Source organism: Melozone crissalis, unplaced genomic scaffold (genome assembly GCF_028551555.1).
Source record: "Melozone crissalis strain CALT ecotype California unplaced genomic scaffold, PUWL_Pcris_2 ptg000063l_1, whole genome shotgun sequence".
Lineage (NCBI taxonomy): Eukaryota > Metazoa > Chordata > Aves > Passeriformes > Passerellidae > Melozone > Melozone crissalis.
Window position 1 is genome coordinate 12,844,853 of NW_026535841.1, and position 26,670 is coordinate 12,871,522.

Below are 26,670 nucleotides of genomic sequence, written 5' to 3' on the forward strand. Positions count from 1 at the left end.
TCGCAGCCGGTGCAGCTCCGCGCCACCCCGCGCGCCAAGACCCCAAGGGCGAGCCGCTCCCCTCAGGCGGGCAGCTCCCCTCAGGCCGCCCCTCTCCCCCTCACCGCGGGCTGAGGCCGGGACAGGGGCGGTTCCCACCGGGACAGCAGCGGCGGGAAAGCGACCACCGCACCAGCGCGGCAGTCTCCGTGCACAGCGGAAGCGGCTCCACCGCGGCGTGAAGCGCAGCCGCCGCCGGGCCCCGGGCGGGATCAGGGGCGACAACGGGACCGCGCTGCGCAGGGGCCGCGCCGCAGCCATCGCCTCCGCCCCACGGGCGGGGCCGCCAGCATGCCCGCCCCACGCCCCGGCCCCGCCAATGAGCGGCGTCCACATGCCGCGGCGGCGAGAGAGCGCCGGGCGGCCCCCGAGTTACATTAGAGCCGCCGCCGCCGCTGTGCGACCGGAGCGAGCGGAGGCAGCGGCGGGCGCGGGGGAGCCCGAGCCGTGACGGCGACAACGGCCTGGGCCGGCCGGGGGGGATCGGGCTGCTAGAGAAGGAAGGAAGGGGGCGATCTTGACCCTTCGCGGGCAGCGGGGCAACTGCTGCTTTTTCTCCCCCCTGCCGTTACCGCCCTCCGTTACCGGAGGCGGATCAGAGCCGCTGAGGCGAGCGGAGAGGCCGCTCGGCCACCTGGACGCGGCCCATCCCTGCAGGGACCCGCCGCAGCCCCGAGGCGACCGCAGCTCTGGGGGCCCGTGCGCTCCCCGCCCGAAGTCCCTCGTCCCCGCCGGAGAGGCGGCTCGGTTCCCTCGGAGGCGTGAGGGGTGGGAGGGGGGGTGGGGGCTTTATTTTTTTTTAATTTTTTTTTTTTTTTAAGGGCGGCTTTCCCTATTTTTTTTTTTAATTTTAATTTTTTTTTCTGCCCCTCCCGGCCTCCTCCGCGAAGAGAGAGGTGTACTCGGTCCTCTGCTGAGGGAGAGGGTCTATGGTGATAGCACGGGGGTGGTGAGGGCTGAGGAGGGGTCTCGCCGCCGCCCCCGCCGCCGTTGAGGAGGAGGAGAGGGAGGAGGAAGAGGCGAGGCACGGCACCATTTGCTGCTCCCTGCCCCAGCCATGGAGAACGCGCACACAAAGACTGTGGAGGAAGTTTTGGCTTATTTCGGCGTCAACGAGAGCACCGGGCTCAGCCTCGAGCAAGTGAAGAAGCTGAAGGAGAAATGGGGCTCCAACGGTAGGTGAAGCGGCCCCGCCGCGGGGATGCTGCCGCCGGCGCTCGGCCTCTTCCCCCTGTGCTCCCTTCCCCAGCCCTCTCTGCTCTCCCTCATCCTTGCCGGGCCCTGTGCGAGGCCTAACGCGTGAGCACTGGCGAAGCCGGCATCTCTTCCAGGACCCGGAATAGGAGCGAGGGAGAGAAGATGGCTGACTTGAACTCCACCTCGTGGGTTTCTTTCAATCCCGAGCTCGCAGGGCTGCTCTGGGGAGGAGGGTGTCACCTCCGTTCCCTTTCACCGGAACGGTGGAAAACCTTCTTCCATTCTGAAATGAAGCGCTTTGGGGTTTAGGATTTACCTTTTTTTTTTTTTTTTTTTTTTTTTTTGCTGTTTTGACCTTCATTTTCCCCAGCTTTTCAGCGCCTTTCAGCCCCTTATTTTATATTCTTCTCTCCAGTCGGGACAAAAATTTCAGTCGATTTTTTTTTAATCCTCACTGCTTGGGTGTCCTAGTCCCTTCTGAACTCCCTTGCCGTTGTGTAAAAATGAAAATCTATGAGAAGATTACACGGTGGAGGTGGTTTTTTTAGCTTTAACACTGCTTTTATGCCTCTTGGGTTGCTAAATCTAGTTGCAGAAACATAAAGGGGAGAGCAGAAATAAGGACATAACCTTAAAATGGAGAAAGAATCTGAAATATTTTTAACCAGGTTTGATGGTTTGTGTTTTTTCTGAAGCGAATGTGGAGGAAAAGCTTTGTCAGAAAGCGTTTTGAGCCTTTGACCCTTTGTGTGCAACAGCAGAAGTCCCACAGCTGGCTGGAGTGATGACTTGGCTGAATTATAACCTTTGGCACATTCCTGCGAACCTTTATGTGTCTTAAAATGCAAAACTCTCAGGCCCATTCACATACTGTGGTGAAAAGAGCAGCCTTAGTGGGGCTCTCAGTGTGTCTGTCAAATCCAACCCAACTGAGCGTGCAATTCAGGAAGAATATCTGGTCTGGATGCCTGATAATGCTCTAATGTGTTTCTTCGATGATTTCTTTTCTTTCACATGCTTCCTGGAAAAATCTTCCACTGACAGAGCTGCCGGCAGAGGAAGGTGAGCATGGTTATGAAATCTTCTGCTAATTCTTGTTGATAATTCATTTTTGTAAATGTGCATGACTCAATGGCTTTGTCACATATTGCAGGAAAAACCTTACTCGAGCTCGTGATTGAACAATTTGAAGACTTGCTAGTTAGAATTTTGTTGCTGGCCGCTTGCATATCTTTTGTAAGTATGATTTATTTATTTCTTTTATTTCCTAGGGTTCTGTATGGCAGAGTGACATATTCCAATGTATATGATCTCTACATACTGAAATTATTCTTTCTTGCCGGATAGATGCAAGATTGCTGTCTCCTAAATTAGTTCCTTGTGACGAGGTTTCTGTGTGCTAGCCAACAAAAATTTTGGGGAGTCTTTCATTGCATGAGTCATAAGTACATAACTCCACCAGACAGGTATTTTAAAAAGTGCTTCTCATTGAACCCAGTTTGCTTATTTGAGGTGGGATTTCCCAATGCTGCTGTTGGCTTTGAAAGCTAACCTTGAGTAAGTAAGCGTTTAACTGGACATTCTTCTTGCCTTTGGGTTAATCTTTATCAAGCTCCATGTATAATCATTGGAAGACATTTTTGGATGCAATGCAGACTGGAAATAGAATCTGCATGGCGAATATTCCAGTTGCCTTCCCTTCCTGATAATAGCAAGGTGACAGTTGTTGCTTCTGACAGTGACAAGAATGTTGACGACTGTGATGGCACCATTGTTGACCAAATTTGGTAACTGACCTTTGGATAGTCAAGTCATGAAATGGACATCTTGCTTTGCATACAGGACTAAAAGAACAAGAACGTTTTTAACTTTTTTTTTCCCTTAAAAACATGATTAAGCAATCTTCCTACATTATGTGTAAATGGTATGTGCTTGCTGAAAATCTGGAAAACGGAGTGAAGACTCAGAGAAGGAAGGTGAAGGATGTATTTCTTGGGGAGCTGGACAGCAGAAACAAAAGCCTGCAGAATATTAAATTGTTTAGGTAGGGAGTAAAAGTTTACAGTAGACTTTGCCCTGGAGTTGTAATTAACTGCTTGAAAAAAAAATAAATGCTGCAGCTCTTGGGGGGAGTGGAAATTGTGGTGACTCTTTAGCTAAGGGCAAGCTCATTAGGATGGGCAGAGGAGAATGTGCTCTGGAGCTGTTGTGTGCTGGGGGAAGGGCTGCCCTGGTGCTGCAGTTTGTGCTGTGCTGGGGATCTGTTCTCCCCACACCAACACCTTGCACGGGCTTTGGGTCTGTAACTCACCAGTACCACTTAGCAGTGCCTGCTGACATCAGTCCTGACCATGGAGACAGATGTGCTTCACTCACTGCCCTGTTTCCTGGAGAGGGAATCAGGCTCCCTATTGCAAATTGAATAAATACTCATTCAAAATACTCATTTTTTCTTTTCCCCCTCCTCTTTCCGCTTCTCCTCACAGAGGGTGAGAAGTGGATGTCTTTTTGTTCCTGAAAAGTCAGGAGTGTTTCTGCCACCCCATGAGACAAATGACAGCACAGAAGTTTGTTAGCCTTCCGTGCCAAAGTAAATTAGTTGTTTTTATTATAAACAAGTAAGTGAAAAATCAGATTTCCCAAACGAAAGCTTTGATTACTGAGTCTGAGGAAGTATGAGCCCAGACAGACAGAGGTCATGGAATATACACTGCTGAGTCCTCCTGGAAAACTTGATTAGTAGCTGAATTCAGTTGCTTTTTTCAGTATGGTTAATTTTCCTATCTAATTAAGAGGAGACTATAGTCTAATAGAGTGTGGGATAGATCTGGGTTCTCTGCTTCTGTTCAGCTGACATGGTACATGACCTTGGGCTACTGCTCTGCCTTTTCTGCCTTCTATTTTGGAGTTAGAGGCACACTATATTGATGTTAGAAGTAAGGATTTTTCTCTGATGGAAAGTAAAACCCCTCTAGATAAATTATAATTTTGGTACTTTAAAAGTTATTCTTCCCCTTTGTGTTTGTTTCTGGTGTTTTCTTTGCTTGGAAGGCGATCATCTTATCTGTTTTTCTTAGGTTTTAACGCTTTTTCTTGATGAAAGCATAATACAGACTTTTGTAATAGCTGTAAAGCACCGTTGGATATGTTGATACAAGGATTGCATTACTGCAAAAATAGGATGTAATTACGTCACCTAAGTTCTGGTGTTCTTCACTAGCTGTTCATTGTCAGTTTAGAAAAATTAAGATTGAGATATAAGAGAGAGGATCTCAGAGTATATAGATAACTTTTTTTATTGTGTTGAGGGAATTTTTATGGTGGCTGTGTTGCAATCATAAATCACATTAGTTTATTGCTGTTAGAACTGCCTGCACAGTAACACTCATCTGTAACACTGAGACCTGCGTTGGGTTTTGTGCAGAAACACCCCTTCTTGTGCAGCACATAAACTTGTGTTCAGAGTGTCTTTGTGCCCTGTGCTCCCACCCTGCTGTCAGGTAGGTGTCAGTGAGATCCTCGGAGCAGCAGCTCCGTGTGTGCCAGGCAGGCTGATGGCTGGGGTCAGGTGCTGTGGGCTGTGCATCCCGTGTCCTACATTCCAGGTCAGAGCTGCTGCTAGGGATGTGCCTGGTTAGTGAAAGCCTGAAGTATGGCTTTGGAAGAGAAACAGGGTAAATAATTTCTGATGGTGAGTAAATGGATCTGTGACTGGACTTGTCTCAGTCCTCTCTTGGATCCATGAAGCCTCTGCAGAAATAAACCTGTGGAGTGCATCGATGGCTTTTAATTCTTGATGCTCGTGTAGCATGTGCTCAGATCTACCGTGTTTACTGAAAAGAACAGCTTGCTTTGCTGTATAAATGATTTTGACAGGTTGCAAAACGTTAACTGCATCTGATGTAGAATCATTCCTTGGTGAAGTGTGGCTGCTTTGAGCAGTGGTGTGTGCTGAACTCTGCAGTCTGAGCTCTGCATCACACAGTGCATTTCCTCCTACAAGGTGCAGCGTAGGCTATAAACTCTACCAAACCTTGAAGTGTTTGTACAGCATCCTGAGAGCATTCCCTCCTCTCAGTTATTCCTTTGATTCCTAGGCTGACTTAGAAGTGAATGTCCTGAGAATGTTTTCTAATAGTGGATGTCTGTGTTTAGATTGAAACAGTACACTGTGCTTTAGCCCAGAGATTATAATAGCCTGTAAATTAGCATGGCTATAACCTAGCTTGAGATAAAAGGTGAGCAAAGGTCCCCTTGGAAAGTGGGATGTGTCAGTAACAGTGTTGCAGGCTTTGCCCTGAAATCACCCCAAAAGCTACCTGTTAAGGTCAGCAGCAGTGAGTGTGGCACAAGATAAGGGTTGCTGTAGAACGTGACACTGACATGATTTTAGCTAAACTTAGATTGCTCATTAGCATGAGGGTAGGGGTGATAAAAATGTGAGAAGTCATTGTGATTATATTTTATATTGCAAATATTAAACTGTGGATGATGGGTATCTTTTTTTCTCTTCTTATTGCTATAATAATATATTTATTTTCAGAAATAGCATAACATTGATGGGTGCTTACAGTCTGTGAACTCAGTAAAATTCTTAATTTTATGCTTATACATATGGTCAAGGTGTGTTGGTTTGTGTTTTGAGATTTTTTTTATCCCTGACCTCCCTGCATAGCAGATAAAAATTTCTATGGAATCGTGGAACTAAAATTGGAAAGCTTTTCTGTAATGTTACCTGGTGTTCAGTAGAACTGACATGGGTGGAACAGGACTACTGAAATAGTTTGCATCTGCTTATTTTTAAGCTAATTTGTATTGAAAGGAGAAATCACTAAAAGAGGGGTTTCTGAGCAGTAGTTGATACTCTGTCCAAATATATTAAAACTGAAATCACATTATCCTGTGAGAAGAAAACTCTTAAAAGGAGTCCATGCTTTTTGTATGACCTGCTTTAATTAATCTGGGACTTTTTATTGGGATGAGGTCTTACCTCTCCCAGCTTGCTTCTAAGTTTCCGTTGTCAAAATGAAAACCAAACAAAAATCCCTGTTTGGTTGCTGACAACAAAGTATTTGCTTTTCCTCTGTTAGTGGTGAGCGGGTACAGCCTGCTGGGCAACACAATTCTGTCTCCACACTCCCATTCTCAAGTTCAATTGTTGTTATTTAATGATATGTAATCATCTGAGGTAACCTGGCTCCACAACTTCCCTGACAATGGAGATCCTTCACTCGGAGAAATGGAAAAAGCTGTGAGGGCACTTGTGCTGTTCCAGCCGCTTCCATCAGCGCTCACCTCACTGCTGGCTGCCTTTGGCATTGCCCCTCTGTCCCCTTTTGCAAATAACCCAGTGCTGTTTGCCTGTCATTGTGTATCTTTGCCTCAGTGTCCTGCAGGTCCACCCCATTAGGCTTTGTTTAGAATAGGCTCTGCAAGCCATAGCCTGGCAGCCCTGAAGCAGATATGCTCAATGGAAGTTTTCCTTTAAGCTGCTTGGGTTGGCTGTTGGTATGGGGCTTTCATGTCTTGCTATTATTTCCCTGATATTTTTAGGCATTTTTCTTGAGCAATTTTCTTATTCTTCCTACTCTTTCTTGAGTACGTGGTGATTTTACCTATTGACAGTAGTGCCTGACCAGAGCATTGGAGATCAGTGACCTGGAAGTGAAGCTGTTCTCCATGTGAGTTTTAAGTGATTAGGGCTGAAACATTGTGGGGCCCTTCTGAATAAAAATTGGAAAAAAAATGAGATCTCTCCCTGTAAACCTCTCCAGGGTCTTAAAAGTGTGCTAGTGGAGACTTTCTGACAAGGACTCAGTGACTTGGACAAGAATTGTCTAGTCTTTACCAGGCCTCAGCATATGGTCTGTTGTTACTAAAAATGCAAAGTTAAGTATTTGTTATTGCTTGTGCTACTTCCTCTTTGTTTTCCTTGTCTTTGTTTTGTTTTTTACTTCAGACTGCTATCAGATAATAAACCTGATCTGTCAGAGAATGTGTTGTGTATCACAAATATCCTAAGTGAAGTGTTAATGTAGCTGTAGTCTTCTATAGCAAAAAGAAGAACTTGGAATGTATTGGGTTATTTTATGTCTATGTTTACTAAATTGTTCTAGAACTGGAGCTTGGATTGTTCAAGTGGTAGTAATTGTGTAGAAATTTCTGGAGAGAGGAATGTGTATTGCTGGCTTCCAGGGTTAACTAGATACTTCACTTTAGTCTTGTCACAGATTGATAATTTCACCAAAAACCAGCAGTGATGATTTAAACCTTCAGGCTCTATACTCTCAGGATCTCTAATTTGAGTTCATCTGCTCTTTTTGAAATAATGACTTACTGAAAGTAAAGGTCCTTTGAAAACTTAATTTTGGCTCTCCTTGACATACTTGGATCTTGCTGTCCTTGTAGCCCCTTTCCTTACCTCTGGAAGTTGTGGCCTCTCTCAATGTTATTTTACAACACACTTGGTCTTAAATCAGAAAAGATTCTGGTTTAAAGTCATGTAAAGCAGATGTTTTATTCCAGTTAACTTTGTAGGTGCCTGCTCAGATAAGCACATCACAACATAATTGAATTTATTTGCTTTGTTTGGAAGCAAAGTGGGCTCTACAGAATTCCAATAAAGAAAGGGAGGGAAGAAACAGATTCTGCTGGCAGTGTGTGACCTTGTGTACACTGAGGGGTCTGGAAATGCCCTGTTGGCCTCTCCTGTAGCTGCAGGGGGAGGCTGCCCTGGCACAGGGCTGGGTGTGGGGTGGGCAGGGACGGCAGGGCCTGTCCCACTGCCCCCCAGGCAAATGCAGGAGCTGTTCCAGGGACTGCAGAGCACCGAGGTGTGGAGAGATCCCAACTAAATCTGTTCTGCAGGGGATTACACAGCCCCTCAGAGTGCTGTGTTACCAGCTGTAATGTTGCAGTTGTATTAATCACAACCTGGATCTTAGAAGCTTATCCCTTTGTAATAAAAATTTCTTGTTGCCTTGGATTTGCCTGACAGTCTGTTTTCTGCTTGAGGCTTTCATACTGCTGCTCCTTCCTTTTGACATCGTGGAGTGTCTCACAATTGAGCAATAGCTGGGAGCAGCATGTTGGTGGAATCGTGGCCTTGCTTCAGTAACAGTTTGCTCGCTGCAGTCTAACAGTGATTCAGAGTGCTGTTGCCTGACTACCAGCCCTAATTATCTCAACACGTTGTTCCTATTTACTGTCACTTTCCAGCCTTCCTGTTGCTCAACATGTTGATGAAAATGCTCTTCCTCTCTGGTCATGTTAACTTGACTTTTCATCAGTGGCTCCAGCACTCTGCAGAGGCCCTGACACATTCAAGTCAAATGAATGACAGATACCTAACACTGGAGTGCACTTTTAAAACAAATGAATTAAAATAAAATCTATGTGGAGCCTTTTGTGCAAGTCCTCAACTTTGATTTACCTTTTAAAATCCAATTTTGAGTTTTATCAGCTACTTGGTTTACAATCCAGCTTCAGATATAACTATACCATTCACTTAGATGTTTCAATATGACACTATTTGTATTTAAATTAGTAGATGGTTGTTCTTTGTATCTACTCACTGTTTCCATTTGTGTGGCTAAGTTAGTGGTAAAGGGCAATTAACTTGCTTAAAATTCAGATTCTGGCAAAGTTTTAGTGTTTTAAGTAGTCAAACTAATCCATGTCCTGTTTTATATAGTAATTAAATAATTTTTTTCATTGTCATAACTGTTGTCACAACTTCTCCTTTCACTTCTGAAGCAACAGTAGCAATTGTTTCCTAGATAAATAGCTTACTCCTTTAAAAGAAGAGTGGCCTCTAAAATGAACTTTGTACTGCTTTACTAAAGATTCTTTTTCTCTTTTTCCATTGCGTTTTGCCAACTCATTCATGAATTACAAAACTACAAACTTGGTAGATTGAGGGGTTTCCAAAACTGCTGAAGTCTGAGCAGCTGAAAATTAGCAGGCATAAAGTTTGCAAGGTGTAAATCAGAATTTAAATCACTGTGTTTCTCTTGCAGGTCCTGGCCTGGTTTGAAGAAGGTGAAGAAACAATCACAGCATTTGTAGAGCCTTTTGTAATCTTACTCATATTAGTAGCCAATGCAATTGTGGGAGTGTGGCAGGTATGCAGAGACTTTTACAGCATCAAATCACAAATGTTCGGGGTTTTATGGTTTAAGAGGAAGCACTGTACCCTGTAGTGTTGGGTGTTCCTACAGAGCAAGTAGGATGTGTTGCTAACTTGGGATTCCTGAGAGTCAGCAAACCATAAAGCTTCTCAACAGAAAGTGTTGACTTAAAGGTAAAATGAAAACTTCAGAAGTGTTGCCAGAAAGGCAAAATGCCCATCAGTGTTTGGCCACACACTGCTGAACACATGAACAAGACAGGCCAGAATAAAGCCCTGAATTCAGGCAGTAAATCAGGCCTTGCAAAGCTAAGAGCAATTGGAGTGCTTTGCTTCCTGACTAAGGAACAAAGGATGGAGCACTTGTAATCTTGTTTCTTTTCTCTTTCCTCTTGAGACAGCTGTTGTGTTTTAGTAAATTATTAATACAGTATTAATTCTCCCTGTTCAATCACTGTAGTACCCATTAAGTGTACATGTCTTACATGTCTGTCAAAAGGCACAAGTTTCTGAGGAAAACATCTAAATACCATAAAACTTTTGCTGCACTGTCAGCTGTGACATTAATTTGATGCCTTTTTAAAAATCATATAGACAGTAGTATCATAACATAAAATCACACTTCATGAGATGCCAAAACAGAAATGTTCATTTCCATTTGCTGATTTGATCACTTTAGGCAGTGGATGTTTTGTTAGAGGGGATTTTTTTTCTGCAGATAAAAAATGTTCTTGGATTTTTGTGGAAAGTTCTTTGTATGATTGGTTGGTTTTGTTGGGGGGGGGGGGGTTTTGTAAGGCAGGGTGCTAGCATGACATAAAAAATGCTTTAAAAAATATCAAACTGGCCAAAATAACAAAAATTAATAGGTTACAACATATTAGAGAGGACCCTGCCTGCTGGAAGAAGTGGCCTTGAGTGGCATTGCTGCCCATTCCTGTGCTCTGCTCTGTGCTATCCCAAGTGAGCTGGCTGAAGAGTGTTCCTCAAAATTGAGTTTTTAGCAGTACCCAGCTTGCTGTCCTCCCTGCTGGAGCAGGTGTGCAGGGAAGGGATAAAGTTGGTCAAGGGGTGACAGCACTGCCCCCTTAAATGACATTTTATATTCAAGTCTTCATAAAGTAATTGTGCAAGAGTTAATGTTTAACTTGAAACTCGTGAGTTGCAGTTCTGCAGGTACTAATTGTAAGTATGAAATGGAAGCTAAAGCTGTTTGTATAGTTTGAGGATTTTTCTTGTGTAGTTTCCCTGTTGTAGGAAATAATCAGGTTATTTTTCTGATGTCATAGTATGCAAAGATTACCTCTATATGTATTTCTACATGCATGGAACCTCATTGTGAAAGAGTTGCTGCCCAGATGAAATGACTCATTGCCTTGTTCTAATGGGCATGGAAAATCAGGCACAGTACACAGTCTCCACCCATGACTGTATCTGTTCCTACAGGTAGCAGATGTGAGCACTGAGTCACAGCCCTGCCTCCCTCAGCCCTTCCTCTCACTGCCCCTTTCACCAGCAGCTCCTGCCCTGCTCCAGGGCCTGCAGGGCAGCCTGGCTCCCACAACTGCAGGCAAACTGCAGCAAAGAGACTCAGTCCAGCGCTGTGAGCTGCCTGAATGAGCTGAATCATGGAATTGTTGGGGGTGGAAATGAGCTTTGAGATCATCAAGTCACACTATTAACCCAGCACTGCCAAGGCCACTACAAAACCCTGTCCCTGAGGGCCACATGTACATTTTAGATACCTGCAGGCAATGTGATTCATCCACCTTCCTGAGCAGCTTGTTTAGATGCTTGGCAGCCATTTCTGTAAAGAAATTGTTGCTAATACCCATTCTAAATTCCTCCTGGTGCAAGGGCTGGTATTTTTTGCAGTTTTCTGGCTCTGTGCTGGTCTCTGCCCTGCCAGACCCTGAGCTGTGCCATGGCAATGTTAGTTCCTTTAGGTAGTTTTGGTAACAGTAATTTTCAGCTGCACTGTTACAAGGAACTAGTGAGTTCCTCAACTTTTGAATTTTTGATGGTTTTGTTTCTGCTTTGACATGCAAGGAGGACTTTTTTATTATCTGGAAAGGCTGATGTATATTTGAAGGGCAGATGTTCTAAAAACTCTGTGCACTCTACCATTATCTGTAATTATCAGGGCTAAGTGACGTTTGTTCTTGTCAATAGGCAGGGAAATGGAAAATAAATTCTTTCTCCAAGAGCTGGAGAAGGAGCACTGATAAGCTGCTGGTTTCTGCAATTGTTCTTTATCCAGGTGGCATCACAATACTCATACCAGTCTCTGCCAGAGCTCTGAGAGAGCTGCAGCTGAGATAGGAAAGATGATGTGTTGGTGGAAATTAAAAGGTTTTCCTGCATGGGGATTCATCTGAGTCTGTAAACTGTTTGGAGTTCTGGGGAAGTTTCTAGTGCATCCTTTAATTTCACTTCAGCATGACTTGATTTGCTGAAATAAAGTTTGATAATAAGTTGGCTTCATCATAACTTGATCCTTGGTTTGTGTTAATAAATGAAACTCTAGGCTGAGTGTAAGCAGCTCCAGCCAACACCTACACCCACAAATATTAATTTTGATTAGTGCTTTTTTTAATGTCAAAAACATCCATATGTACATGGAACTCTTTGTGTGGCCTCCCTGCAACAGCACAGTGGATATTCTTGATGGAAAACGCTGCAGCATTGAAATAACAATTTCTGTTCTCTAAAGGCCCACAAACACCTGAATTACACTCTAATGATTCCCAGTCAGCAACCTCATAAGGGGAGGGGACACAAAATGTTCTGTGTGGAGAAATATAGCTGAGCTGAGTTGGTAGCATTCATATGATAATGCTTCTGGAAAATCGGATGTGACAGGCTTCTTTTCCTTGAGGGCTTTCAAAATGACACATTTTTGCTGTCTTTTAGGAAAGAAATGCTGAAAATGCTATTGAAGCTCTTAAAGAATATGAACCAGAGATGGGCAAGGTGTATCGACAGGACAGAAAAAGTGTCCAGAGGATTAAAGCAAGAGACATTGTCCCAGGTGATATTGTGGAAGTGGCAGGTAAGACCCACTCGTGTGGCTCATGCAGGCATTAGCATATTAATGGGAAATTGTTGTGGGGCTTTGTCTTAATGATTTGAGGCCCTGGGGGGAGTTTTCAAACACTCCTAAGTATATGCTTCACTTAAGGACAATCTTGCTCCTGTTCATCTGTAATTACCTTAAATGTACATGTGTATGGAGGGGATTGTTTTTCAAATTGCCACTTAGTTTAATTGGTAGGAAAGTAAGGCATCTTAATTGGAGTTGTGGTTTTAACACTTGTCACAAATTTAAAATTTTGTTTTCTAGTGTCTGATTGCAGAGTGTCTTGAAGCTTGTCTTCTTTTCTATCACAAAATAGATTTTGTTCCTGGTGTTAAAATATCTGCAGTTTCCTTAGGTTTGGGAGTGCAGAGATTTTTTTTTTAGTCACAGTCTGTTATTTCATCTGAATGTGTTTCTCCAGCTCTTAGACTTGTAGTAGCAGTGCCTTTGAACTCCTCTTCACAAATGTCTTCTGTCCTCTCAGCAAGTGTGACTGGCACATGACTTCAGTGTTTTCTCATCTTTCACAATTCTTTATTGCTCCTTCTGACAATTTGCTGTGTAGATCTCAAATATATGAGCTATGCAGAGCAGAGCTCCCTGTTTCTCCTGGGTAAGCTTTTGAAGTGCCAGCCTTAAAAGCCTGGACTTCTGCCTAGAGCTTTGTAATACCTTAGGTTTGCTCTAGAAGCTGTGTCTTTGTCTGGAAGGAGTGCAAAAATAGATGGGTTATATACTTCTAGCTAAAATTCCATCATTTTGGTGATAATGCCATAGTAATAACATTTTCTCTGAACTGGGCTTGACTGTTCCTTCCCAGATAAAACTGGGTGGCTCTTGCTGAGTGTCAGGAGTGTTGCATGTTCAGATTTTGTAGGTCATTATCCCCTGTTAACTGAGTGATTGTTCCTTTGGGAACAATGCAGGGTGTACATCAAACTTACTTTGCACTCGTGTCACTTTGATTTTAGAGGTGGTGGCTGTCTCAAGAGGAGATAAATATATACCCTTAAACTTGACTATCCTCCTGTTTTAATTAGCAGGCAAAGAGAGTGCACTCAGGATGAAGTTGCTGTTGGCTGCCTGCCCAGCTTTCATTCCTTGAGAAACTTTAACGTTTCTGGCTGAGCTCTGTCTCAAGCCCCTGTGTGTGCACAGAGTGATGCAGCTACAGCTCCAAATGCAGAGTGGTGATGGTGAAATGAGGGTGCTCTGTGATGCCCTGTCAGTGCCTGCTGTGCCTCACTGCTCCTGCTCTGCAAGGGGGGCTCTCTCTGCTCTGTCCTTTTGAGGCAAACAGAGCTGTGTCAATTACACACTGCAGTGCATGGCTGGGCCAAATCCTTATCCTGTTTTTAAATGTCAGCAATGGAATGGTGGGTTTGGAAGGAGTTTTCATCATGGGAATACACTTGGGTTCTGGTTTTTGTACTTTAAAGCAGAGTTGGTAGAATGGGAGTTGATGACTGTGTGTTTTGCACTGGTTTGGGGTTTCACTGAAGAGAAATGCTGGATTTTGATGCTCTGGCATGTGTACAGAGCACAGAACAGTTTCTCCTTGATTCACTGCCATTTCAGAAGAGGTACAGATTGTGTATTCATCTTCAAATTTAGCTTTGCCTTTATTCTGTCTGAGAACACCTGGGGGATGTGTGGGCTTTTACTTACCTGCTGTATATTGTCAGTACCAATAAAATCAATTACTCTCTTTAAAAGGCCCCAGTCTGAGGGAGAAAAATGAACTGGGAATAACCAATGTGCCTGTAACACCAGGCTGCCTTTAACTAGCATGGTGTCCCCTTTATCACAGGGTTACTATTGCAATATTAAAATCTGCTTGTAGAGCAGTGACTGATAGCCTAGAATATGTAGAATTATTTTTTTAAAGATAAGGACAAGCTTAATGTAGAAACCCAAAAAATATCCAAGTTTTGTGACTGTTTTATGACTGTCCTTTAAGATAGGTGGTCTGGCTTGTTGATGGCTTGTAGAAGCTTTTCTGGGTAAAATACTCACTTAAATTTGTGGATCAAATAATACACTTAACTTACCTTCACTTGAAGCTGCAGTTAATTATAAGTCATGTGGATGTTTAATGGAGAAATCAGTGCTTCAGAGTAACACAACTTCTGACACTGGAGCAATAAATTCTTGTAGCTAGACAATGCTGAGTTTTAATTGTAATCAAACTGAGAAAAGCCACAGAGCAAACAGAGAAGAGCCACTAAATGCATCATGTCCCAGCGTTGGTGTCAAGAGCTGGAGGTGAGGGAGACTCTGTGCATGCCTGTGCCTCAAGGGCAGGAGGGCTCTGATGGCCTCTGACATGTGCTGTGCACAAAGATGGCCATGTAGGGAAGTGCCAGAGCCCTTCATGCTGGGATTCATATCTGCCTCTGGAATTCCTGGCCAAGGGCCAGCCACATTTGTGTGTCCAGGCCAATCTCCTTCAGCCCTGTGCCACAAACAGCCAGGTGATTGCCTGCTCCCCTGTGCTGATAACGGACAGGGAGCAAATTCCTACAAGTCATCCCCTGCAAAATGGTTCTATTTAATGCTGAAACAGCTTTGCTAATTTGAAATAGCTGTGTGTGGGTCTGACACAGAGATAACTCAACTCAATTGTTGGAATTGTTAGGTTGCTATTGATACATGCAAACATTAATTTCTTAGCTGCATGTTGTCAGAAGGACTTTCCTCCACGTTCACCTCAGCAGAGATGGTGGAAAAGGCCCTGAACAATGAACAGGAGCCCTTAGGGATGTTGGGGTGGCAGATTTGGGAATTGTGCCTTGAGTTTGCTTGCAGAGCTGTGATGAGCATGGTTCTCAGAGCTGTAGTGTGTGATGGTTACCAAGCTACAGAGGCTTTCTGAGAATTGATGAAGTGACAGACATGCAGATGCTGTCCTCACATGGCTTTTCAGTTTGCCTGCCTTTAAATGGATTATCATGTTGTTGGAGAATCTGGAGTTAATTGCAGGGTACACTCTAAATCTGTAACCAGGGGCTGTCTTAATAGATTAGCTACACTTTGATTTAGTTAAGTTTTTTGTTTGCTGGGTTAAAGTGACATTTTAAAGAGAAATTTAGAGTAGCATGGCCCTACTTCTTACAAATTTTGTATGAAGTTAGCCTGAATAATTGGGATAAACTGGTTGTAAATGATGTATTCTTTTAATAGAAGCACATTTGGGAGCAGAAATGACCTTTGTTCACTTCCACTGTATTTTCCTGTCTAAAATTTCTGGAGCAGATACAGTGTATCTGAGTTTCAGTAATTTAATAAATGAAAGTTCAGTAGTTGCAGTCAGTAAATGACCAAACACAGCCACAGTAGTTCCTCTTTTTCCTGAATTTCTGAAGGATTGTTCTTGTCATCTGTTACTGCATCTGTAAGTACTCAACATGTTAAAAATACACACAGAATTGCCAGAAGCTGTTGCTTATTAAATTAGTGTATATTCCAGAAAACTCAGTTTTATACCTGGCACAGGGTAGGCAAGAACTGCTTTGGGGCTTTTTATTCCAACTGCAGAGCACTTCAGGATTCTTGGTGCTTTATAATAAAGATGAATTTGGGATGAAGAAGGTCAGGAAGGAAAATTCTTGGTGTGAATTATGTCACTCCCATGTGGTTGTGAAGAGCTCCAGGTTCTCCCTGGTGGTACAGCTAAAACATGAATGTTTCAGGTCTTATTCCAGAACGTCTGGGTCCTTGTGCCTGTGTCGCTTTTCTAACAGCTGGGGAGTGATATTCAGACTCAGTGCTAGAGATGCAGGTTTACTTTTTCTGGGAAAGTATTGAGATTGGAAAAGATAAGGAAAAGATTGAGGAAGGCTTAAGCCCAGAGCAGAGACCTGCTGGAGGCTGTCCTGAGGCAAACTGCTGAGTTTGCCTCTCTTGGTGAGGAAAAAAAATTATTGTTGTGTTTCCTTACCAGGTGCAAACTGTTGGGTCTGGGTTTTAATGCACATATTTTGCTTTTTTTCCTGAAGTACTGCTTTTGAACCAGAAAAGAGAGGAAAGATCAGTGGTTAATAAATACATGTACAAGAAGTTCATAAATCTGTGAGCTTCAGTGAATATTTTGGCCAGCACATCAGAGGCAGCTCAGGGTTAACCAGACACAGTCCAAACTCCATTCCATACTTCACTGGAGGCTGCAGTTATGTGAGGTTCAGCTCAGGGCATGGCCTAAACTTGTGTCATTGTTAACACACATTGGAAATATTGCAAAACACATTTCCAGTTTTTACCCCAATTCTTGTAGCATTTTCCTTCAGTGCTACCAAACTGTTTGGTAAAAGTAGCAAAAGTAATTCTGGTTTAGTTGCTTGAAAATTGAGAACATACCTGATACTCTGTACTCTGACAGAGCTGATACTGAGTGGGTTTTATTAGAAGGACAAATAGTACTGAACAAAAAGTTTGGACATCAAGATAATGTTCAGTTACTACTGTGTTACCCTGGCAAAGGAAGCTCTTTTGTGGTTTTTTGTTTTTGATTTTTTTTAAGGCTAAAGAAAACTTGAATTTGAAACTTCGCTGCACGTCCAGAATTCTGACTTTTGGTTCTTCTGCTACCCAAATGCAGCATAACTGGGAAACAGGGCTTGAGTTTGGTGTGCAGAAGTTGCTGTTCTCTACCTGACCTGGCTTCAGTTGAAGCTGAACTTACCAGCCTGTTCTTTCTGCTATTAGATATTTTTGTAGGCTGATCACAAGAGTTTTCCATCTAGTAGGCAGTGGTATAAATAGATCCACTAATTAAAAGCTAAAACTAGACAAATGTGGTTTAGAAATGAGTGCAGCCTTAGAAGGGTCCCTGTCCATCAGCACATCTTATCTAATGTTCTGGTGCCCTCTATGAGAGAATGACAAGTCTGTTCTTAGAGAATGAAAAGAAACAAGTTTAAGAAAAATTTGACTCTTATGTACTATTTAACACAGTATCTGCATTTCTCTCAACCTCAGTTTTGACCTGGAAATACTCTGGTCCCAGAAACCAAAGCTTTTTCTGTCCTTTTGGCTTTCCTTTATAAGAAAACAATATATAGGTGTTGTTTAAATTAACTTAACCTCTACCTTGAACAGATCCTGGGTTGAGATGCTCACACCTTGCATACACTGCACAGTGAGGTCTGGGGATGTTTTGTCAGCCCAGAATGCAGAAGGTGGGTGATAGAGGCTGTTTCATGCACATTGTCTAATGCAAAGAATGAATTTAAATGTGTTGTGTCACCTTGTTAGTGAGAGCAAGTGCTGTTTACTGCTATGGTTACAACTCTTGGACCTTTGCTGGTGGAATCTGTCTTGATGGAAAATAAATTTTACCTTCCTGGTTTGGAGTGGAAACTCAGACTTAAAATTTGATTCGTAATCTCTCTTCTAATTTTGACACTTTGACATTTTTGGCCTTCTATGAAAGTGTAGCTGGACTCAATTGTGTTCCTGTTTTGTAGAGCTTCTGATTTTTGGTACCATTTTATTATGCCCTGTTCAGGAAGTGTTAAATACTTAAAAGCCGTTACTACAGAAAAAAATTGTGTTTCTGATGGTCTAAGGAAATCAAGCACAGTGGGAAGATGAGATTGTCTGTGTACAGGGGGGGAAGAGGAGCTAAGCTGAGCTTGTGTTCAGGAAGTTTAATACAAAAATCAGTTCTGCTGGAGCAGCTCTAAATAAAAGCACTGAATAGAATGGTTTGCTTTTATTGAAATAAAAACTCTAAATAATAGCAAACCATTCTATTCAGGTATGAGCTTTAAATATTACTGTCCCCAGCAATACTCAGTTCAACACTCAGAAAATCCTCAGCTCTGTTGATTGATGCATGTAGCATCCCTTATCTGTCATTTTAAATCTATTCACTTTAATTCTTAAAATTTGGTGGTTTGTGGCAGTTCTTTTGGAGATGCTTTTACACAGTTTCAGGAACTGTTTGTGTTCAAAAACTGTTCAACTATGGAATAATTGGAGCTGTACTGATAATCTTGATTACAATAAAGTCCAGTTCCAACCCAAGGTGCTGATAGCAGATCCAGGGTGATGCTGGCTTTGGTTAATGATAAACATAAATAAAGTGTGAGGTACATGGTGTGTGTGAACAGCTCCTGATATCTGCAGGAAGAATTACTTTCATTTGCTGGGATCACAAAAAGGGACCTGCTGCAAACAGATCACTTTCTTAGCTAAGAATTGGTCTTGTAACAAATTAACATAGAAAAGAAGCAAAACTTTTTATGATGTCCCTGCCTGTAAACCTGAGCAGGTCTGCAGGGGTGTGAGGGGTCAGAGTTAACAGAGCTGATATTGGTGTTCAAAGTACACATCTCAAACCTCAGTTTTATTCTGGAGACAGTTCTATAGCATGCTGGCTTTTGGGGTACAGGTAATGTTGCTTCCTGAGCCCACTGCCACCAGCAGTTTTCATTAGAAAATCTGGAATATGGATCTCAATAGACTGTACTGAGATATGGTCTCATAATTTGAGACTGAAAGATGAGTATGGTCCTCTTGTAGTCTGAGGTTCTTTGTTAGCACCCAGAAGTAACTAAAAATACAAGGGACTGAAATCCACTCAGCTTTAATAGTTATTTTCCCTCACCTTCATTGTAGAATGTGTCCCATCACTTCTTGCCATCTTCCTGGGCTGCCTAAAGCACAGACTGCCACAGCCTGCAAAATTAATATTGTATTTTAGCTGTAGAGGTCTCCCAGTGTCTCAAACCATTGTCTGACAGAATTCTGAAATGAGATATTTAATTTTATTGCTCTGCTGGAAAGTGGTAAAGTATTGAAAGGGATGTCAGTGCTCAGATGAAACACCCAGGTAATGAGTTGATCGTTCCACTGTAGGACTTGGTCAGTGCCAAGGATAAAATTGGGACTCAGGTTGCTCAATAATACATTCTGTACTTGAAGTCAATTTGGGACAAGTCTGTGGAGAAGAAGCAGGGTTGGACTGTGTGAAAATGAAATATCTGTCAGTGATTGTTCATGTGGGGGAACTTGACCCACAGCCCTGGGAGCAGGAGGAGAAGGGCTTTGACCACGAGCAGAAAGGCTGGAGTGGTGGGTGCTGGTTGGCTGGCTGAAGAACCCAGTATTTGAAAGTACTAAATTTGCCCTGTTTACAGTGAAAAAGCAACTGACATAAGTTCTAAATTCATGTTGTAACAAAGTACTGCTCCAATTTTTCTACCAAGGAGTAGAAATTGTAAATTGTCTGTTTCAGTGTAGACTCATGCACAGTTCAATAAAATGGATATTTATCTGTTTTAACCCCCTGTCACGATCAGGTTGTTTTTACACAGACTCATTTATTGTGTGCTGAAGCTCTGTATTAAAATTGTAAAATTCTGTGCATAAATAAAAGGATTCTGAGGGTAAAGCTGTAATGGTTCAAACCAACCCCTTCTCCCTCCTCCAGACAGCAGTCAGTGCTGAAGCTGCTGGGGCTGTTCTCATCAGTAGTTTTGTATTTCCTACATTATGTTTCAGAGCACATACCTGGGCAGTTTTGAAAGCAGCTTATTTTATTTCTTCAGAGCTGTTGTACAAATCAAGGTACTATGTAGGATTAAAAACTTGGGTTGAAATAATGGATGAAAATATTTCTGCAACTGACTTTTTATTTTAGATGGCAGACTATGGAATTATATCTTTTACTGTAGCAGCTCTGTGCTGAGCAACACAAACACATAATCACTTCCTCATTTCTTGTAAACCTTGGGTATTACTTCCATTGGTTCTGTGGACTGAATTATATCAATTTTAAAAAGCTTCCCAAAAAACAACAGTAACCTCCCATTTTTTTCCCTGTTTTAAAGTATATGTTTAAAAAGCCTTCTCTTTGTAGATGAGATCTGTGGTACACTGCTCACTGAAAATTTCCTGTGGTTCCCCTCTGTCATAGGATGGCTTCCTATTGATGTTCCTTTTCAGTTGTGTTCTTAAAAGTATATTCAAGACTATAAATGACTGGGTCTCATAGTTGTTATTTTGCAAAGGGCTGTTTAAAATGTCTCTGTAATTGACCCTGACATAGAGCTCTCCTGCCTATTGGAAATGCCTTGAATATTTTGCTACAGCCTTCCCAGTCAGAGAGGGTGAGTGAATCATGTGTCTTATCTTAAATCACCGAGATAAAATTATAAAGCTGCACTGTCATAATAAATTTAACACTTCAGTTCTGGAGATTCAGGCAATTGATACCAACAGTAGTATTTTCATGGAAGTACTGATGTTGAATATCAACTGTCTGTTAGAGGGGTCTCTCCAAGTATTTTAAGTCTTGTGAATATTGAGTTTGAACCACTTGGAGCAGGTCAGAAGTAGGTTAGAAAATCACTTGTGAAGTTTGCCATGTGTTCTGTCCAGTTGCTTGAAAGTTCTAAGATTGTTTTTTAACAGTTTCTATTTTGTGTTCTGCATCTCCCCCAGTGCTGCCCGTGGTGGCTGCAGCTCTCAGGGCTCTGGGGGTGTTTGTGCAGGTTGCTCTGGGGGCTTGGCCTGTCCAGCCCTGTCTGCAGAGCAGCTGCTCCTGTGTCTGCAAATAACCCTGCTCAGGACACCAGGAGAGCAATTGAATAGTTTTGCCTTTTTTGGCCTAGGTCACCATTTGTCTGAGGCTATTTTCTCCTGCTGCTCAAGGGCATTGTGGCTTAAATTAGTATTCACATGGTATAATGACACATTTGTAGCTGGATTTTTGTCCCTTCATATACACACGCTCACAAAAACACACATCTAACTCCACAGGCAAAACTGTACAAACTTCTGCTGGTTGTAGTGGTTGGAGTTGCTCTGAATTTACAGGAAGTCACATGGGACAAGTTTTCCTGACGTTTGAAGTAGCACTTCATTCCCCTCTCCAGGGTTTTGTTCCACAGTTTGGCACTGCAGGGTGTGAGGGGCTGGATGAGCCAAGGCTGTGACACCACTGTGGAGCTTTTAATGATATTATTTCTTAATGTGCATTATTGCTGCTGATTGCATAAGCAGTTCCTGCAGGAATTGCAGCTTATTTTAATTTCACTGCAGGGACACAGATTGCACCTACTGAAAAGATCAGCTGTCTTTAGTTAGTTATTCACCCTTCTTTATTTCTTTGCATTATTTTATAATAATATAGCTGACACTTGAATGCTTGCAGTGTTAAATTACATTAGCAGCGTTCAATCATGTGTTAATTAGCAATATTGACATGCAGAATGTAGAACCCCTCCATGTGAATCAGAAATGTGCCTCATTAATGTGCTTTAGCAAGTTCATTTGCATGAAGCCATTTATTTGCACAAAATGGTTGAGCTTTGGTTTTTTTCTTAAAAACTTGGAAAAGCTGAGTAAGAGGAAGCAGGAAGGGAGAAGATGATAATGTTGAGATGTTGGGGATGCTGGAGCTCGACTGACAACTGGATTTATCACTTGCATTTTTAGGAGTGTGGTGTTAACTGCTATCATCTGCTGCCTTGGTGTCTCAAGCACTTGTTAGTGGATGTTTTGTTGTTTATGGGCTGTTTATTTTGTTTTCCTTTCAGTAGTCTCTTTTACAAAGTAGAAATGTGCATGACAAGTTAAACACAACAGAGATCTGTGAAAATTGTAACTGGGCTATGGATTGTGGTTATTTAATAGGGCAGCATTACTGGAAAATAAAGCTACTGTGTGATCTGAGGTTCTTCCAACTCTGAAACATCTGGCAGCATTCAGTGTAACATTACCAGAGCATATTTGCAGAAGCACGTTATTCTCACAATTGGTGCCAAAGAAAAGGAAAATACAACTTCTTTTAGTTTTCTAAATAAATAGATGTGGATAATGTGATTTTTGGAGAGCAGAGGACTCACTTTGGGTATAGAGAAAAGAACTGAAAGATTCTGCCAGTTGTTCTGAAAAGGGAGCTTGGTTCACCTTAGCTACGGGTTTTGATTGTTTATAAATATGTCTTCTGAAATTGATATCTTGCTCTTGAGAATGTTTTCCCTTTTCTTTCAAGTGGCCATGTGGTTAGAAAAACAATCCAGTGATTTGCAGCTTCTTTCTGGGAGGTTAGATAGGGGCAAGTCTGAATTGCCAAGGTGTGTTGGATACTCAGAAAATGGTCTCAGTCATCTGTGCAGTTACTGGAAAGTCATTTTTCTGGCTGATGGAGGGAAGGGACACTTGGTCAGTCATCTCTCAAACAGCAAAATTCTGACTTTGTCTTGTCATTTCCTTGCAGTTGGAGACAAGGTTCCTGCTGATATAAGAATTACTTCTATCAAATCTACAACTCTAAGGGTAGACCAGTCAATTCTCACAGGTACAGTTTCTGTGACTTTCATGTAATTATGTGCATAATTGAAAGTGCCTTTTCGCCACTTATTTGCAATGATCCATTAGAAACAAGCCTGCAGCTACTGAAGTTCTCTGCATTCAAGTGCAGTAAATTTCTCATCTGGTAACTTCTAGAGTGACTGAATGTGTTGCTTCATCATTGGCTTTGTTTTCCCTTTAGTGGGATGAACATTCTTACTGAGTCTTGTAATGCTTTTTTGCATCCTCTTTCCCCAACAGACACAAGCAATTTGTGGAAAATTAAAATTAAAAAAAAATAAAAAGATATTTCTCATCTAGTTCACAGAGTCTTCTAGGTTTGAACATCGTGTCACCACTCCAATCTGAAAGTATGTAAATCTTACTAGATGTCTTCTGCAACAGCACAGAACAATTTTTGCAATGCTGGCAGCTTTTAAGCTGCTGCCACTCAAGACTCAGTGCACTCGAGCCTTATTTGCTCAAATTCTGCGCACACACATTCGTGTGTTTTCTGGTACCAGCCCTCCAATGCAGGAACTATTTTTAGAGCCCTTTTCAGATTTGTTGAAAACAAAACAAAGTAGCAGCACTTCTGAATATAGGAAAGAAGCTGGGAATCAACCAAGCATGCTACAACAGTTTTCTTTCAGCTGGAACATGGAGATCTGTTTGCCTGTTTTGGTAGCATAAATTGTTGTTAACTAGCTCTGAATTTTAAAACAGTAAAGTATTCATAGGGAGCCTATTTTTCATCCCTGAATCTGCTTGAAACAGGCTCCAGAGTTTCTCACCACAGATCCTGAATAGCACAAGACTGATCAAGCTTTACTTATGTTTAGCATAGGAAAATGGATGCACTCCATGCCTGTGAAGCTGCTGGAATAAGTAGAAATAGCCCATCAGAATTCTGTAAAAAGGGACTGTTCCTTGCCTTTATTTGAGGAACAGAATTCTTGTTTTAATTGAAGCCTTTGCTTTTTTCAGCCAAGTTGATGCTTAAGTCTCCTGTTGGATAAAACAGGACTGAGGTCTGAGATGCTGCTCAACAAAATCCTTTTAAAGAAAGGAAGCTTTGGCTCTCCTGAGCTTACACAAAGTACTGGAACTCAGTGCTGAAGCTGAGAGCACCACCTTGTGAAATCTGGTGTAGCAGTGAACATCTGCTTTTAAAGAAAAAGAACCATTCTGTACCTGTGTGACATGCTTGTAGAAACTGATACAGAGTTTTTGCTGAAAGCCAAACATTCTGTTTTCTTGGCCAACTGAAATGTTTCCTCTTTCACTTAAACAATTAAATTAAGATCATTTGAGGAAAGAATTTTGGCATCCAAAGAATTTCAGAGCTGAAGATTATAATTTTTTGATTCCCTCAGGACTTAAGACTTTCATCTTTATTTCAGGTGAATCTGTGTCTGTCATTAAGCACACAGACCCTGTGCCTGATCCTCGTGCTGTAAATCAAGACAAGAAGAACATGCTCTTTTCTGTAAGTCATTTACTTTGAGGTTTTCAAAACATTTGTAAAATAATACTGAAGCTGAGAAAAAACGTGCAAAACTTCAAGTCTTCTCCCAAAAACTGCATGACTTTGCTGTGTTCTCTGTACATATCTCTATGTGTGTCTCCATACACATTGAACCAAATTAACTTCTAATGAAAGCTGCCCTCAGGGGAAGATGCTGGATGAAACCAGTCTATATGAGGAAAATTATTTTTGTCCTTCACAAGGAAGTCTTGGAGGGTGGAACACACACTTTTCGTGTTTCTGAAGCAATTTTCTAATGTAATAGTTCTTCAGTGTGATAAGAGCCCACACAGATTGTGGTGTTGTGTAGCTAAAGTTGAGAACTGGCTTTCTGTATAGGAATAAAATTGTTTGTTCAATTTATTTGAAGGAAGGATTAAATGTCTTTCAGATAAGAGAGTAACTTTTTGCTGGCAGGCAGCTTAATTTTACTGTTCCTTTCCATGTTAAATATGTTCACACAGGGAGCCCCAGAGAACACATCTATTACTCATAGAGTAATATTTTCTAACAAAATAGAGCCCTAATTTAAAAAAAAAAAGAGAAGTAAAGCACATTCAGTATTCCAGTTGAAACACATACTGCTTGCTCAGCAGCTGGGTTTGTGAGAGATCAATACTGACTCGTTTTGAGCCTGTTCTGGGAGCAGAAATTCCACCCTGGAGCGTTCCCTTCCAGACACAGGCAGTGTCGCCCTCTTCCTCTTTCCCCTTTTCCATATCCTGGCTGAAGCACAGTCTGAACTTGGATGAGGTGGTTTGGTTCGAGGGGGTTTTGTGGGGTTTTTTTGTGTTAAATTCAAACCAAACATAAGAAACTCACCCCGCAGAACCTATTTGTAGATTGACTCCGAGTTTGTAAATTGACTCCAAGTTTTCCCTGCTGTTCCTTACCCCAGGGCACAAACATTGCTGCTGGCAAGGCCATGGGGGTGGTTATTGCCACGGGGGTGAACACTGAGATCGGGAAGATCCGCGACGAGATGGTGGCCACGGAGCAGGAGAGAACCCCCCTGCAGCAGAAGCTGGACGAGTTTGGGGAGCAGCTGTCCAAGGTGATCTCCCTGATCTGCATCGCCGTGTGGATCATCAACATCGGCCACTTCAACGACCCCGTGCACGGCGGCTCCTGGATCCGCGGCGCCATTTACTACTTCAAGATCGCCGTGGCCCTGGCGGTGGCCGCCATCCCCGAGGGCCTCCCCGCCGTCATCACCACCTGCCTGGCGCTGGGGACGCGCAGGATGGCCAAGAAGAACGCCATAGTCAGGAGCCTGCCCTCCGTGGAGACCCTGGGCTGCACCTCGGTGATCTGCTCCGACAAGACGGGCACGCTGACCACCAACCAGATGTCCGTGTGCAGGGTACGTCCATGGCTGCTCTGTGCTCCTCGGGCACTCCAGGGGTCTGCACTGCTCAGAGCCTCCTGATCCCGGCTCTTTCAGTTCTCACATCACCAAAGTCCTGCTCTATTTTCCTAAGATAAGCCTTCACTTTGAATTCAGTTTTCTGCTGTGTAGTCTTGAAGGCTTTTGTCTCTTTCCTTTTTTAGTCATGGCCAAAAATAGCTGTGCCCACACTGATGGAGGAGAGGGTTGTTTGTAAGCAGCTTTCCATTGACTTGCCTGTGAGCCTTTCAAGTTACTGGTAATTCTTTGGTGTGATTTATGCCTTTTTTAGAAAGTTACACTGTAGAACAGGCTGTGTGTAAGTGTCAAACACTTGCTTCTTCAATTGAAAAAGACAACAATGGTGGAGAAACTTACTGTGAGAAAAGGAGATTTACTGCAGTAACTTTGGTAGTCAAAGGTGTTTTCACTCCTGAGTGGTTCCACCTTTATTTGATTATCTTACCTTCAGTGGCTTTGCTGGTCTGATGGGGATCACTGCAGTGTTGTCAGTGTGCAGCACTGACTAATCTGGCAGCTTGAGGGGCAGTTGACCCTGTCACCAGCATTGCCAGGGTCATTTTCATCGTTGGTGTATTTTTAGGTAGACATGAGTTCTGTGCCTCTCCTCCCTTCCCCCAGTATTCTGTCTAGTGTTGGCTAATTTGGGACTTTCATAGCTGGTCCCTTAACATAATGCATGTTCATTGCCAGTTTGCAATCCCTTCTGTGTAGGGATTTAAAGGAGAAAACACTGAATTCTTCTGCTTAATAACTTGAGATGTTCAGTGGCACAGCAACTCCAGCATGCAATGTCCAGAGCCTCATTACATTGGGCTAGAATTCCAAATGTGTGCATGTTGGGCTCTGCACACCAGTGCTGAAAGTTTGTAAGCCCTAAGCACTTTGTTCTCATGTGATTGATGGCTTTTTCTTCCTAATTGGTGGTTGACTTGTTCTACTTCCTTAAGTATCGTAGTATTTATACCTAAGAGACACAAAGCAGCTGC

General features: G+C 42.6%; 1 protein-coding gene across 2 annotated transcripts in view; it reads left to right on the top strand.

The window, feature by feature from the left end:
- The first annotated feature begins 839 nt into the window (after positions 1–839).
- Positions 840–26,670, top strand: part of ATP2A2 (ATPase sarcoplasmic/endoplasmic reticulum Ca2+ transporting 2) — a 42,716-nt gene continuing 16,885 nt past the window's right edge. For both annotated transcript variants that reach the window (XR_008483846.1, XM_054288475.1), the window contains exons 1-8: positions 840–1,214; positions 2,281–2,298; positions 2,390–2,472; positions 9,255–9,359; positions 12,278–12,416; positions 22,672–22,752; positions 24,149–24,234; positions 25,172–25,636. Coding sequence is in view for 1 of the 2 variants with exons in the window: in XM_054288475.1 (XP_054144450.1) it covers positions 1,097–1,214; positions 2,281–2,298; positions 2,390–2,472; positions 9,255–9,359; positions 12,278–12,416; positions 22,672–22,752; positions 24,149–24,234; positions 25,172–25,636 (1,095 nt within the window). In the remaining variant the exon portion in view is untranslated. The remainder of the gene's footprint in view (positions 1,215–2,280; positions 2,299–2,389; positions 2,473–9,254; positions 9,360–12,277; positions 12,417–22,671; positions 22,753–24,148; positions 24,235–25,171; positions 25,637–26,670) is intronic.